General features: G+C 41.8%; 1 protein-coding gene across 1 annotated transcript in view; it reads left to right on the forward strand.

The window, feature by feature from the left end:
• The window catches only part of TMC1 (transmembrane channel like 1), a 121,840-nt gene that overhangs the window by 66,195 nt on the left and 39,445 nt on the right, over positions 1–16,200 (forward strand). Inside the window, exons 8-9 of the mRNA XM_059656909.1 lie at positions 1,998–2,096; positions 14,059–14,201. Coding sequence (XP_059512892.1) covers positions 1,998–2,096; positions 14,059–14,201 — 242 coding nt within the window. The remainder of the gene's footprint in view (positions 1–1,997; positions 2,097–14,058; positions 14,202–16,200) is intronic.

The raw sequence follows: 16,200 nt of genomic DNA on the forward strand, positions 1-16,200 counted from the left end.
TTTTTATAAGTGTAAAACACTTTCATTTCTTATACTTAATGAGCCTCACAACAAATTTATGAGTTTAAAAGAATTTTTAAGCTATAAAAGAATTTTTGTTCCCCCATTTAAAAAATGTGAAAATTGAGTCCATAATGCTTATTGGATTTAGCTAGCATCCCAGAGTGATTTTTTTTCAGATTTTGCACCCTAATCTATTAGTTGTATAGTCCTTCAGGTAATTCTGGGGGTTCTATAGCTATTTGGCTTGTAGAAGACAGTGGACATAGGTCAGAATTCCTGTATAGTTCATCTCCAAGGAGAAAACTTTCAAGGAATGCAGCAGAATGTGTTTGTATTTTTCTATTTCAAATTAACCCCAGCTTTATTTTTGCTCATCTCTCTAAGGAAACTTGAAAGTTTAACACGGCCTACTATGATACCCCTTAGTGTCAGACTCGGGTTATATATATCCATGAAGAGTGATCAGCAGAATTTACTGTTTCTCCCACCCCATGCTGCCTCCATGTGGAGGAAATGAAAGATTGTAGCTAACTTGTTCCAACTATATGAAATTGCAGAATCCCTAATAGTATGCAGTGGAGGGAGCGAATATGTGTTCGATTGGGTGTAGTCCTAGAACTCGGAAGCATATTGGCTCTGGATGCTTTTTATTAAAAAAACTGATTTTAGAGAGACAGAAAGGGAGAGGGAGAGAGAAAGAAAATTGTCGAAGAGAAAGAGAAACATCTATCAGCTGCCTCCTGCACGCCACCTACTGGGGATCAAGCCCACAACCCTGACTGGGAATCAACTGGCAACTTCTTGGTGCATAGGATGCTGCTCAACCAGCTGAGCCACACTGGCCAGGGCAAGCTTGGGATGCTTTTGTACAGGTTGTGTTAGATGCTGAGGGGCATCCTCTTCTTTGGGGGGTAATGATTACCGACTCCAGCGAAGGAACAAAAGAGGATGGGTATCCTTCATGCCACTTTACAGAACCACAGAGGCGAGGGCTGGTCACCTCCTGGTAACAAGGCTCCATTTCTCAGATGCCTCCATCCAGCAGCCCCCTCAGCATTCCTCTGATGCATATGCCCTTTTGCCCAAAGTTCCTGTGTCCCTGGGCAAACCCTAATCTCTTCGATCCTCTGTGGCCCCAACTTTGGGGTGAGATAGAACAGGTGGAACTCACCCTCTGTTCTGATTAGTGCCAGGAAGTCAGAGGAGCTGCAGGGTTGCCATGGAAACAGAGCAGCTTGTGTGGAAAAAGGGAGTAGGGGCTGATTTCCAGCCTTTACCCAGTCACCCAGATTTCCATCCATATTCAAACTCTACCCCCAGCCCAAGGGAAGGGGAGCTTTCATCTCAAAGAAGCAGCAGCATCTGCTTGGCAAGCCCTGTGGTACCCTGGGGCAAGAGGGGTGCTTTTCCCCGTTCTCACCAAAGCTCCTGATAGGGTACTACTCTTGCTCCCTGACTGGCTGTGTCTGCCCCTAGCAACCTGTTCTACTCTGATAGCACTGATCAGGGCAGTAATCCTGAATTAGTGTCAGGAAGGTTCATAATCAGTCTGCCCTCTTGTCACCCTCAAATTCTGAGTGCTGCTTGTGAGAACCCTCTTCCCTGGCATGAGGGAGAGATTCTTCTCCCACCCCACCCGCATGCAGACGTGGGTAGTCTGGTTTTCTAGAACACTACAGTCCTCAAATGAGACTGTCCTTTCCAGACCTCCCCAAATGAGACCAGTTTGAAGGGGGTGGTGGGTAGCCTTCTGGGCACTGTGGTTGGCCCAACTGTTGGTGGTCCACTAAACTCAAAGCACAGGGCCCTTAGCGCTCTTATTGTTGGGAATTCTGAATTTAATAGGAGATTCCCAGAAGAGGGGACCCCACATGGAGATCCATAGTCCTCATGAAAAGGCTCAGAATTGCTTTTAAACAAAACGGTTTGTGATCACATGTGCGGTTCAGACTTTGTTTCCAGTTGTTAACTGCTTTCTTTGCTTCTCCATATAGTACCTCTGGGGTTTGCCCTATGGCAGTTTACCTAGAAAGACAGTTCCCAGAGCTGAAGAGGCATCAGCAGCGAACTTTGGTGTGTTGTACGACTTCAACGTAAGTGTCTCCACACAGCTGTGTTGGTAGATGAAGTTTTCCTGATTCTGAAACTCTATGGCCTCCTCCGGTAGGGCTGGGTGAAAGTCTTAAACATTCCCCCTGTTGAGAGAGAGAGAGAGAGAGAGAGAGAGAGAGAGAGAGAGAGAGAGAGAGAGAGAGAGAGAGAGAGGTAGAGAGAGAGAGAGAGAGAGAGAGAGAGAGAGAGGAGAGAGAAGGGGGAGGGAGGGAAGGAGGAAGGGAGGAAGGAAGGAAAGAAGAAAGAGTAAATAGGGTTTGGGAAGAAACAGATCCTGAATGAAGGTGAGCTCAGAGTTCAAAGACTGCAAGCAATGTTCTTATCTTTGTCTTTGGAGAACAACAAAGGAAGAGTTTGCAAAAGTGCATTTTGAGTTCTTAGGAAATTAGAGCTTTTACATTACATATTAACCTCTTGACTTCCTAAACAAGTCTATTTAGTATTACTATTCAGTCAATACCAAATAAAGCTAAATATTAAATACCAAGCAATGCTACATTCTAACTACTAAATAATACCCAAATGAGGATTACTCCACTGCAGCACTAAAATGAGTATTCCTCTTTGAGGTACCCTGCATGGGGTTTATTGCTATGGCAGAGATTCATCCCTGCCCACTGAAAAATCATTTTATAGTGTGATTCAAGCCTGTGACACATGTCCTTCTTAAAATGGTGACCAGGTTGGAGATGTTTGAAAGTGTAGAGGACAGAAAAGTAGCAAGGTGGAGATTGGCAAACTGAAGATTCAAGGAATTCTTGAAAAATAGCAAATGAGAATAAATTTTTATGTAGACTGGGAAAGGAAGTAAGGAGCGAAAAACAATAAGCAGCCTTCACGTTCGTAGTGTTACAATAAGTGTCTATTTCATAGATGTTTTGAATTTGATCCTTAAGCTCCTAAATTGTGAGCTTCCTAAAGAGGCTACACATGTGCTGCATCTTCTTTGACTCCCTTATATTCTCAACCAATGGAGGATTTCATGAATCCTGTTGACTGGCAATCTGAGTAACAGGGAGGGGGCAGGCATTTGTAGAGCCTTGAGATAAGAACCATAGATATTAATGTATGTGAGCTGTACCAGAAAATGTAAACCTTACAAAAGTTCCTAGTCTGTGAACAAACAGGCAAAGCCCTCACTCTGTAGCATTTGGAATCTAAAATCACCCCTGTCAGTTGGCATTTTTGTTTCAATTCAGTATTTATTTATGGAATATAATATATACTGGTTTTACAAAGATGACTGGGACATGACTCTCTTGATCTCCAGCTACTCATGAGAACTTAAGAGAAATACATAGGCAACCAGTATACAATATGTTATGTGCTAAGTTAGCAAAATGAAGAAAAAAATAGTGGGGAGCCCTGAGGAAGCAGTTAATATTTTGCTTGGAAAGGTTTGCTTAGAGTAGATGGCCCCTAAGTTACCTTTTATTTCTTCACTTTTATGTTCCCTTTCTATTGCTTCTTATTTCCTCCATCCCTCTTCCTCCCCAACCTCCTTTCATACTTAAATTTCAAAAAAATTATTACTATGCCCCCTGAAATAATTTTGATTTCTCTTTCACATACTCTGACTAGCAAGATAATAAACTTCAAGCCCGGTTAATAAGAATAGGAATGAGTAATATCATTGACATTTCAGATGTTTGGTCATATCAGAAAAAGGAAGAACTAAAAATATGACCAAAAGTCTTTTTGATTTTTAAACATATTTCTGAAGTTTAAGCACATACACATTTATCAAATAACTGAAATTGAAAGTTTTGGGGAAAATGTCCATGTCATGTTTGAGAGATACTAATCAGTTGGAAAAGATGAAGAGGAAGGTGGCTTAGACGATATTCATTTTCCATTATAACTCTAAGCCTGCCTGGAAATGATTCTGAGGCAATGAGGGAATGTCAAAAGGTCAAGAAAAAATAAAGCTGATATTATTCACTTATAGACTTTCTTAAAATTTATGCACACTGTAACCATTCAATCGTTTGACATGTACCACAAAATAGAGAGGTTTCTAGAGAGAGACGTGTCCTTAGAGATCTTCCATCCCATGTCCCACATAATAAAGTTAGGGAAACTGAGTCACAGAAGCACATTCAGGATCTTATGGTTAATGAGTGGCTCCTAATCTAGTGCTCTTTTTATGCCCTGTACCTATCACTAATTTTCCTGCAGTGGTTTCCAACAGCCTTCTCACTGCGTGTTCCTGGAACACAGACTGACTTCATTTAGTGCTGTATCTTCCTCACAAAGGGAGAAGGAGGTGAAGCAGTTGGATCCCATTTTCACCTTTTATAGTAAGCGGGCATTTCCCAAATTAGCTTCTCAAACTAAATGACAGGTTCGATATTTACTCTTGCCTGAGTTCTCTACTTGATCATCAGAACAATTACCTCATAAAGGAGCCTGCTCTGTATTATGAGATGATGTAAGCGGACAGCCCAGGATTCCATCTATTATGACACCATGGAGGAGACCTCTGACCAAATGTCCTTGAGATCCCTGAAAACTCAGAATTCTGCACTTCCAGGGATACCAGGGGGAAAGACATGTCTCAGGCCCAGGAAAGAGATGACTGGTGCCTGAACAGTCTAATTGGGTCATGGATTGGTTTGTTGCATCTTAGAAGATTAATGTGCCAGCTTAGCTAAGCAATGCCATAGAGATGCAGGAAAAGGCAAGCAGGAGCCCTAACTGGTTTGGCTCAATGGATAGTGTGTCGGCCTGCGGACTCAAGGGTCCCAGGTTCGATTCTGGTCAAGGGCATGTACCTTGGTGGGCTCATTCCCAGTGGGGAGTGTGCAGGAGGCAGCTGATCAATGTTTCTCTCTCATCGATGTTTCTAACTCCCTATCCCTCTCCCTTCCTCTCTGTAAAAAATCAATAATATACATAAAAAACCCCCGAAACAAATTGTTTAAAAAAAAAGAGAGAAGCAGGAAATATTTATAGAACACAGTTAATAGATGCAGGCATGACCTCTTGTGGTAGAGGAAGCTATAAAATGGGAAGGTCAGAAAACCCTTTAGGATGGAGGTGGGGGAGGTTGTAGGGAGCTGCTTCTCTGTTGAACTTCATGCTGGAAGCTGGAAACTTCCCCTTAAACTCTCTTCCCTGACAGAATAACTCCTTGGAAGCTCAGAGGTCTGTGACTTATAAGCATGTATCACAACTCATCCAAATTCCCTTTAATTGATAGTAGATAAGTACCATTAGATATATGCTAAGTCAGTCAGACTTACGGCTTCTCAAAGCACCATAATTTTAATCCTTTTATTGAGTACCTGGTGATTGATCTTACTGATCAGGGGGAAATACATTTTATTAAAGTAGTAAGAAATTGGGAGATTAATTGGTATACTATGAATCAAATTGGCAGAAATGGCTTTATTTGAAGCTGTAGAATCAGGAGAAGGAGTTTAAGTCAGTAAGAAGAAGATGCATGTGTTGGCAAGATACTTGGAGACACAAGGATGATACAGGAATGATAACGAGGAAGAGACTGTATAGTTTAGATATGGAGAGAGAGCGAGGAACTGAGGTGGAGTTTGGAACAGCTTGAGCTGACATCAGACTGTGAGATCATATGGGTAAAGATCTGAGCTGTGATAAAGGGGAATGCACTTAGCTTTCCAGCTTGAGGGCATCTTGTACACTGCATATGAATAAATGGTTCATCACCTTTTCCTTCCCTGCTCTGCTGGTCTTCATAGATGCGGGAGGTGGGGGAAGCTCTGTTGTGCAGGAGGGGAAAATTAACAGCTACTATGTGTTAATCAGACCCAGACATTACATTTTATAACAACCCTTCAAGGTGAAGCTCAATAATCATTGTATAGTTGAGGGGATTAGGACTCAGAGAAGTTACTTTGCCAAAGACAGCACTTCTAATTAGAGGAGACACTGAAATTCAAGCTAAAAATGTGGCTGACTTTGATGTCAAATTCAAAGCCTATTCCTCTGCGCTGCCCACTTTCGCCACATCTCCTCCTTAGGTCTGTCCTCGAGGGAGACTGTCACAGACTTTCTGAATGTTCACTAATAGCAGTTTAGTTCCTTATTTTATCAGCGTCAACAGCTCTTTTAAATAATGATCTTCAAAGTGAGAGCATCTCCTCACAGACATATCTCAGTTGTCTTAAGCTCTTTCTTCCCTTATTGTACTGACCACATTTAGGACAGATATTTTTTATGATTCATACATTGAATAACACACCTTTGCCTTTAGGAATATTGAAGCAGTTCAAATGCATCTTTATTTTCAGGGGGTCCTTTGAAAGGATAAATCATTTCAGGTTTCCTGAGAAAGAGACGCCAAAAACAATATTAGTTGCAGGAGAAACGGGGCAGGGGCACGGCTATAGGTGAGAAAGGGGAAAATGAGCCTGATGGGGTTGGGGTGAGAGGAGAGTCTTCAGATGGAAAAGCAGGTCTGACAACCGGGGAAGGAGAGAGGGAAGGAAGATTGGGTAGGAAGAGTCTCAGACTGTAGCGCCATTCTGAAAAAGGTCTTGGCTGGGCTAATGATTAGTCTCCTAGCAAGAAATGACCATTGGAGGACTCCCATGTCACTGAAGAATAACCTGGCTCTAGTATTCCTCACCATGCTCGGTCATTGGCTGGAGACATCCTGGTGTGTGTGTGTGTGTTCCCTGGATGAACATATCAGGGTCTTTCTGGGTCAATCCAAAGTGGTGGCAGCTGGAGACTGTCTTCTGAGGGGTATCTGAGTAGCACACCCACAGGGCTGCTACAGGGTCTCTTGGCTCTGAAAATGTGACTAGATCAGAACTGTTGCTGTTGTTGGTAGTATTTAGTTTCAACAAGCTTTAAACACACTAACATAACCTCCCTGCCACAGCCATTGTTTCAACCTAGCCAAGTGCTGACTTAGCGGAGACTGAACCCCATAGATCAGCCGTGGGCAAACTATGGCCCGCGGGCCGGATCCGCCCGTTTGAAATGAATAAAACTAAAAAAAAAAAAAAAAAAAAAAAGACCATACCCTTTTATGTAATGATGTTTACTTTGAATTTATATTAGTTCACACAAACACTCCATCCATGCTTTTGTTCCGGCCCTCCCCTCCAGTTTAAGAACCCATTGTGGCCCTCGAGTCAAAAAGTTTGCCCACCCCTGCCCTAGATCATAAATTATCCATTGGTGAGGGCAAAAGAATGACCCCAAGCCAGACTGCGAGGCCTCTTGGGGACAGATATGGGCTTATAGATTCCCAAGTGCACTCTGAGATATACTCGTCTCTGGCCTGGAGGTCATAGATTGGAAGGGGTGAGGATCCTCTAATCTGTACCCATAGTAAGACTCTTTCGTAGACTTCACTGAGCAGAGCGGGGCCCTGCTCAGGCACATGGACTGGATTGGAAGGATCTGAGGGCTGTCCATCTTGGCTCCTGTATTTGCTTTACTCCCTCAGTGTCCAGTGCAGGTCCCTCTGGTTCAAAGGCTCATGAGGTTGGATTAAAAGGAGAGGTGTCTTATTTTCTGTTCTAGGTCCTAGGTTCTTTGTCTTGTTTCATAGCTTTCTTAACCTGCTGCTCCTGGACTTCTGTATGACATGTCTATTATGTGATGGGAGAGATCGCTGGGTTTTATTTTAGCTTTCTTGGTTTCCTTCTGGTCTCTTAAACTTGAAAAATGAATTCCTTGGGGTTTGTAATCAGGGGCAAATGGCAGTGGAGAGATAGAAGGTTATCAAACCATGTGAGGCTGTCTACAATCTAGGCCATGATAATTTTTTTCCTTCAAGCAATTAAAAATAATTTAAGTGGGTGGTGGGTGGATAGTGGCATTATCAGACTTGGATTTGAAAAAACTCAACAGATTGGATGAAGAAAAAAATGAATGTGAGACCAAAGGACAATCTATCATTATGATCAAGTGAGGGACTAAGATTGTTTGGAAGAGCTCAATTTACCTGGTAGGAATTTGCTGACATCTAAATACTGGCTGTCCACCTAATAGATTAAACGCTGAGCCATTGAGTTAGATTAGAACTTTGTAAACTATTAAATTATATTGCATAATACAAATAACACAGAAATCATGAGTCAAGTACATCGACTGTAACAAATATTTAAATTTATAAACATTTGAAAGCAATTCAGTAAAATCTTTATCCTAAGTTCTAGCATCATATATCTCTAATAGGCATTATTTGCTTATACACTGTACTTGAAATTAATTATGTTTGCTAATCTTAAATATTTGAAATAAAATGTAGGCTACTAATATGGGATTGAAAATTTCCGAATTCATTCATTTTTTTCTAAGTAGTCTCAATATTTTCTCTACTTCTAAAAATATTTTTATATTTTTTCAGAAAACTCATTCTTAAATAAATAATACTAAGGTAGTTCCCAGTATGGCCTGTGTCCCAGTGACCACATCTATTGCTTTTCATATATGAATTCACAATGCTTCATTTTGCATGACTTCAAAGAATTAATGGGTAGATTTACAAGTCCTGAAATCAAAGAACAACAAACACCCATAATATAATGCTTTTAATGTCTACCTTGTGAAATAAAAGAAGACCAGTTTTCCTATGTGGGAAGAAATCATACATAGCAGCTCATTTTATAGCACTGAGATGTCTCTCATTTTGTAAGAGTTTTAGGCAATTAGACAGTAGAAAAAATTAAAGCATTTTGCCAGCTTTAGTGTCTCTCAGACATTTTTTTGGTGTTTTGATTTATTATATTCTAACATGAGATTGTTATTCTCAGTCATGCTACTGTCTTGAATGATTTACTCTGTTTTATTAAAATGGGTAGTAGAGAGCAGAAAATTAGAAAAGAGTGGTTTAGATGAAAATTTAAAGGAACTTAATCTAACTGAAGATTGCTAATGACCACCAGAAGCAATTTCTTTTTTTCATTCAGTCATTCCGCAACCATAAGTTGAATGTCAGATGCTGGGAATAAAAAGATAACTAACATATAATCCCTGCCCACAGGGACCTTATGGTCTAATTGGATGTGCTATCCAATGTGACAGCCCCAAACTAACAGATATATATCAAAGTACATGGAGGCACATGGAGGAAGGATTCAGTGTTGAAGTTTAGTGGAGTCCTGAGAGGATCCAGTAAATTAACTCTATTTCCCATGCAAAAATGGCTTATATGAGGAGAGGCAGAAAGAGGGAGCCCTGATTGTGAGAGCAAGGCCTCCACAAGCCAGCAGGGGAAAGGTGTCAGCAGCAGAGCCACCTGTCTGGGAGGGAGGAAGAGGTTTGAGGGCATCAACACATATGCCCTCTTGAAGAGCCACATGGCATTTGTTTCATAACTCTGGGTCTGGGTTTTGGCAAAAGGAAAGTACGCTCAGAGGTGAGCAGAGCATTAGGTGGAAGCTTGCTGAGTCTGATTGGAGAGAAGGAGTGGCCCTGGGCTAGATATCAGCATGTAGCCCCTAAATGCTAGGCTGGCTGCTGTTCTTGTGAAGTTAGTTAACCTTGGTTTGGGATGTTGTTAGCCTTTCATGTCTTGCTTCTCTCCTGTGTCCCACTCTATCAGATATTGTGACATCATCTCTGTTTCATCCATGCTTGAAACTTTTAACACTAAGGTATAAATTGACTGTTAACAACTCAGAGAAATAGAACTGTACCCCAACTTGTGTGGTACTCTCTCATGTCTTGGCACACATGGAAGTTACATCTTCCTTTCTTATCGGTTTTGACTTCATGATTTTTTTTTCTTCTTCAAAATAATGGTCTGATAATAGCGAAAACTTACTAAGGATATTGAAACTCATTTACCACCCTGGGGATAGAATGTTTCTTTCACTCTATTTGTAGTCATGAGAAACACCACAGGGGTGGAGTTCTAATATAATTTCAGGTGATAAGTACTTATGAAGAAAATATTTTTTGTGCAGAACTCTTTTGAGGGCCTCTATAATCCAGTCTCTACTTCACCTATGTATATAGTGTTTGGCAAATAAAAGTTACTTAGATAAATAATTACATGGGTTGTTTCCTAGCAACTACATCATCAAAGCATTCTCTTCCTTATCAAAGGGTGTCAGCGGCTATAGACTAGACCAGCTGCAGCATTGAAACAGAAATTAGAGTCTTAATAGACGATGCAGATGCATGGCGCCCAGAGTTGGACAGGACTTCTCTGTGCTCATTTGAAACTTGGCTCATACTGTGGTTTCTCTGTCACAGATTTTGGGGTGGGAGAGAGCTCCCACACAGAAAGCCATGCATGCTGACATGGAAACCGAGTCAAACCTTGGCTGGGCTAGGAGTCACTGCTATTTTAGTCACTTCCAGATGTCTGCTGTTGGAGTTTTAAGGAAAGGAGAAAAATGTGAGGAGTGTGGTGGGTCGGCTGGGTGGAAGGGGAGGGTGTTCCTCTCGTAAGCTTTTCAACTCCTGTTTAAAGCCACCCCTCAAGATGGATTGGATAAAGCTTTTAAAAATTATGCTCATCAATATTACCTCCTTCATTTATACTTGACTGCATATGAAGTAACAGGCAAACTGAAGAAGCCTTTGTCAAATTATCAGGACTCCAAAAAACGCAGGGCCCTTGCAACTTTGGATGTGATCTAACATTTATGAAGTGCCAGTCACTGAACATATGTTGATGGTGCATACACCAGATGAGCCAGCTGCCCCAGTGGCTGGCTATTGTGCTAACCTAACAAGCTCACCAGCTGCTTGCTGGATAGCTCCTTTCTCCTTTCATGTTACTTTGGAGGCATCATTATGAATTAGAAAAAGATGTAAAGGTTGTAATGTTTATGAACAGAGAGATGAGGTCCTCTGAAATCTTTTCACAAGGAGCACTGGGGCCTTTTCCAAGAGGTCCTGGCACCTCCAGGGACCAATCCTGGGATACAGGTCACAAGTTCCTGCTGAGTTGGTAGGGTTTCCTTGTATTTTTGTTTAACTGGGAATGTGTGGCACTGGCATGATGCAAGGCCTGGTAGGCAAAGAAAGCACAGGAGAAGGAGTATAGCACAGTGGTTAAGTATATAGGATTTGTATTGGACAGACCCAGTTCAAGTTCACACTCTGTCACCTACTAGCTATGGGAACTTGGACAAGTTACTGAGATGGGCAGGGAGGTGTGCGTGTGTGTGTGTGTGTGTGTGTGTGTGTGTGTGTGGTTATAAATAACACTCCTCCCTATCCAACCAGGTTGTGTGCTAACCAGAGATAAGCTAAAGGTGGAGGTCAACATGCCGCCTTTATTCTTGTCAAAGCAGATATTAAAGAACGTGGTGTCTTTTTATGGGCAAGTGGGCATCCCAGTCTAGGCCAGGCCAGACCTCCCTCTACAGGGGCAGAGCACAGCCTGTGCTCTCGCAGGAGGAGGAGGAGCAGTGGCCCACATCATGCCCATTTGCTCCTGCATGCCCTTCTCTCAGATGGTTTCTCCTCCCTGGAGCTAGCATGAGGCAATGGAGAGGGGCTGGAAGCATTACATTTCTGGGTTTCTGCGCGTGGAAGAACTCATCAAGAGTTGAGGAAAACTATTTCCCCTGACAGTAGTGACTTCCTTGGGTTCTTGTGAGGATTCTGTGAGATGAAGTCAGGGTTTAAGCACATGCAAAGTGCTCAACAAAACGTATTGATTGATGTTATTACTGCAACCATTATCACCACTGTCAGGACTGTAGCATGGAAATGAGGTAAGAGTCTGTTGCAGGAAATAATTATAAAATGAATGCCTTATAGTTATGGAAAAAACAAAACAGTTCAGGATATCTTTAAACTACACAAGGGGCCAAGTGCCAGTACTTACCAGGGTCTGTTATTCCCTGGGGACAAGAGGGCCAGTTTGAAAGTTCTGGACAGGGCATTGGATTTAAAATAGCTGAGAGGAAGCAGAGACCTCACCTAGATGAATGTGAAAGAAGATGTCATGGCCCAGCCGGTGTGGCTCATTGGTTGACGTCGGCTCATGAAACAGGAGGTCATGGTTCGATTCCCAGTCAGGGCACATGCCCAGGTTGCAGGCTTGATCCCCAGTGGGGGAGAGGGGGCAGGAGGCAGCTAATTAATGATTCTCTCTCATTATTGATGTTTCTATCTCTCTCTCCCTCTCCCTTTCTTTCTCTGAAATCAATAAAAACATATATATGGCATGGAACCAAATGCAGGGAACTCTTCCCGATGATTATTCTCCTGAGATTTCTAGGTCTTGGGCAGTTGGCCAGTTCAGGTCTATTTGGTATCCTTTCCTACCTTAGACATGAGATTAGCTCACTTGCTTTCTCTACTTGGGGTTTCTACTAGTTGTTTAGCCTCACATTTTCTCTGGGGTTCGGAGTTATCTTTTCTTGAGCTGAAAAATGCAGATACAGGCAGATATGGTGCAGGGAACCACTTTGGTTTGAGCTATACCCCTCCCGTCCCATCCTGATCCCAGGAGCTCTTCTGAGATTTTTCTGGAATTGCCCCCCCCCCCGCCCCCGCTAATTCTCACAGAGTATTAAAAAATAAATTTGCTGCAGATTTGGGGAGCAATAGTTTTTTTTTTTCTTTCAGATTTCAGGTGGCTTCTGATTTGAACGAGGCATAATCTTTTTTTAAGGCAATTTTCTAAATTACTTCTCTTAATTCTTCCCTTGGAAATTAGCATCTAGGACATTTCCTCTTCTTCCTCCTTCTCTTCCCCCTCCCCCTCCCATTTCCTCTCCTCCTTTCTTCAACAGTGGGCTTCAAAGTGCCTGGCTTGGTATAAATGATGTCAAAGTCAGCCAATTTAATTTTTTCAGATTCAAGGGTGACTCACTTGACCTCAAGAGGAAGCCCCACATTGGCAAGTTACTGTCTCCTCACTTTATATAGCACAGTCATTTTAAGTTATTGCCTGAGAGATAAACTCAGGCAGAAGCTCAGGAAGTGGATATATAGTAACACAGAAACAATGCTTCCATGCAGAGAGTGAGAAAACACAGTAAGAGAAGGAGAGAAAGATGGAAGGACTATAAAGGAAGTAGCCTCAGAATATGCCCATGTTCTGTGTATGTCCCCCTCAGGTGACTTGGGGAAATGGTGATTCTAACCCCACTGGGTAATTTTTGGAAGAGATAAACATGCTGGTTATGGGAGGTTATGGGATGTAATAGTCTTGATGAATAGAAGGTTGTGCAAATCACTTCACCTGTTCCTCATGCAAGCTAAGACACAGCTCTGGGGGGTAGGAGAACCAGTCTGACTGTGGCTCAGGTGACTGGAAGTGGAACCTGCCATCACAATTGTTTCACACCCTCCCCCAAATATCAAGCAAGTTCTTAAAATTATAAATCGGATGACACCATAAACTTTTTATTGAATTTATTGGGGTGACGTTGGTTAATAAACTTACATAGGTTTCAGGTGTACACTTCTATAATGCATCATCTGTATAGTATATTGTGTGTTCACCACCCCAAGTCAAGTCTCTTTCCATCACCATTTATCCCCCTTTACCTTCTTCTACCTCCCCCCATCCCCTTCCCTCTGGTAATCAGCATGCTGTTGTCTGTCTCCATGAGGTTTTTTTGTTTTGTGTTGTTGTTGCTTAAATCCCTTCATCTTTATCACCCAGCCCTGCAATGGCCCTCCCTTCTGACAGCTGTCAATCTGTTATCTCTCTGTGAGTCTCTTTCCTTTTGTTTTGATGTTCTAATCAATGGGCATTTCATGGTAATGGCTCCACAGCTGAGCAAACCTGTACTTGATTAAAAATTGGGTCTATTTAGAAGTCCCTGAATTTCAAGTAAACCAAGTAACTGCCAATCAACGTGGCAGCTGAAACATTCACTCTCTGAAGCAAAACAATGGGGCTCATGTCAGAGACATCTCCCAAGTGTGAAAATTAATGTCATTTTGTCATTCCTTTTAAAAACCCATCTTTCTTTTCCTTTGAGTTTCTCTTCATGGCATCTGCTAAGTGGCTTTGTTGTTGGATTTTAGGGCCTGGCGCAGTATTCTGTGCTCTTTTATGGCTACTACGACAATCAGCGAACAATTGGATGGATGAATTTCAGGATGCCGCTCTCCTATTTCCTGGTGGGGATCAGCTGCATTGGATACAGCTTTGTAGTTGTCCTTAAAGCGTAAGTTTCATTGGGCTCTTGGGAAGCAGGCAATGATTTCTGGAATTAAACTGGAGAATGGATGTAATTTTTTTTTCTGTTTTACATTTGCAGTGGTTCTCAACCTTCCTAATGCCGCGACCCTTTAATACAGTTCCTCATGTTGTGGTGACCCCCAACCATAAAATTATTTTTGTTGCTACTTCATAACTGTAATTTTGCTACTGTTATGAATCATAATGTAAATATCTGATATGCAGGGTGTATTTTCATTGTTCATGACCCACAGGTTGAGAACCACTGAAGAGGATGCTGTCTATGAGATAAAATGTCGTTCTAGTACCGATGCTAATGTTAGATTATTATATCCTCCAAACAAAAGGATTGAACATGACTGCGGCCTTTGGGTCATCTCACTGCATACCCGTCCTGTGTTTAAGCATATTTTTAAAATGTGCCTTTTCGTACTTTGACGTGTGAATCAATGTTGCAAACAAGACAGGGAAACAGCTGCTGACCCCTCGTTTTGTGTAAAGAGGTTTGTGACTTGCAGAACCAGTTCAATAGGCAGAAACGATTGTTCTCTGTTCTTTTTTAAAAGCCAGTATAATCACTCATCCAAAAAATTGCAGCTGCATAAGGCGGCAAAAACAAATGGCCCCCACGAGACCATCATGATCAACAGTATGTATCATCATGGTTTGTCTTAGAAAAGGATTTATTAGAGCAAGAGGAAGAATTTTATAGGGAACTGATGAAACAACAATTTTTTCTCTGCCTGAAATGCATAGGGTGGGGGTAAAGTAGGTTTACAGTTGTATGTATGGAAAATAATGCAATGATAAATAATAATACAAGGATAAACATGGTGTGTCATGTACTCACAACTGTGAACCTACTCCCCCCCCCCCCCCCCGTATTTGTAATACTCTGCGGAAACCTAGCGCAGTTGTTTGGGGCTATGAGCAACCTGCCCTTCAGCCGGTTCTCTGCTCTAGCTTAGGGGAAAAAGAGAGACACCTCAATTAATGTCCCAACCCTTTTAGTTGACTCTGCACAGGGAGAACTGACCATTTGCTTCACTTCAGGGAAGGGCCTTGCCTGAGGGTCCAAGTCTGTGACACACTTTGGGTCTTGTCCCTGTCACAATGACTGGTTCCACCAAAGAACACTGTCATACTTAGTTTTTAAGCCTCTTCATGACATGATGAAAGCCTTCGTGGAGACCACACATCCAAAATATTTATCTACTGCCCAAGAGTAATCAGAGATCTTAAATACCTAGTATTTGTTATCTTTCTACCTAATACAGTATTATTACATTCCAAAAATCTAAGATATTTCTAGTCTTTACCATATTTTTTTTTACTTTAATATATATATTGACTTCAGAGAGGAAGGGAAGGGAAAGAGAGATAGAAACATCAATGATGAGAGAGAATCACTGATCGGCTGCCTCCCGCACACCCCCCATTTTGATTTAGCAAGACTAAAGTCAGGGTGCCAGTCACATTAGAGAGACCTCATGCGGATCATTTATGAGTTGGTCCTTCAATGTCCTTAGTCACTGGGCAAGCAAGTTTGTGTATGTCCAGTTACGCAGCTCTTTTCAGTGATTCTGCAGCAGCTGTGAATCCCCAGCTGGTCTGCATGGATGCAAATCCCAGCTCTACCATGGACTAAAAGACCTTTGACAATTTACATAAATGTTCTGTTCTCTAGTTTCCCTCTTAATAGAGTTATAATAACACCTTGGTCTTAGGATGGCCATGAGGACTAAATGAGTTAATACATGAAATGAGTTAATACTGAGAACATGTCTGGCTGGTGGTAAATAATTAATAACTGTCGATAGTTTTGTTAGGATTATAACCCACTGGATTATTGAAGAATCAAATGTAACCCCAATGACAGAGCAGTCGCATAGGTTTATGCAGTTGCAAATTAATGGATTTGTGTATTCATTACAATAATTTTCTAGTTGGTGAATTTTAAGATTATAGAACAGCATTGTGCAAAG

This window comes from Myotis daubentonii, chromosome 11, assembly GCF_963259705.1.
Source record: "Myotis daubentonii chromosome 11, mMyoDau2.1, whole genome shotgun sequence".
In the NCBI taxonomy this organism is placed as follows: Eukaryota; Metazoa; Chordata; class Mammalia; order Chiroptera; family Vespertilionidae; genus Myotis; species Myotis daubentonii.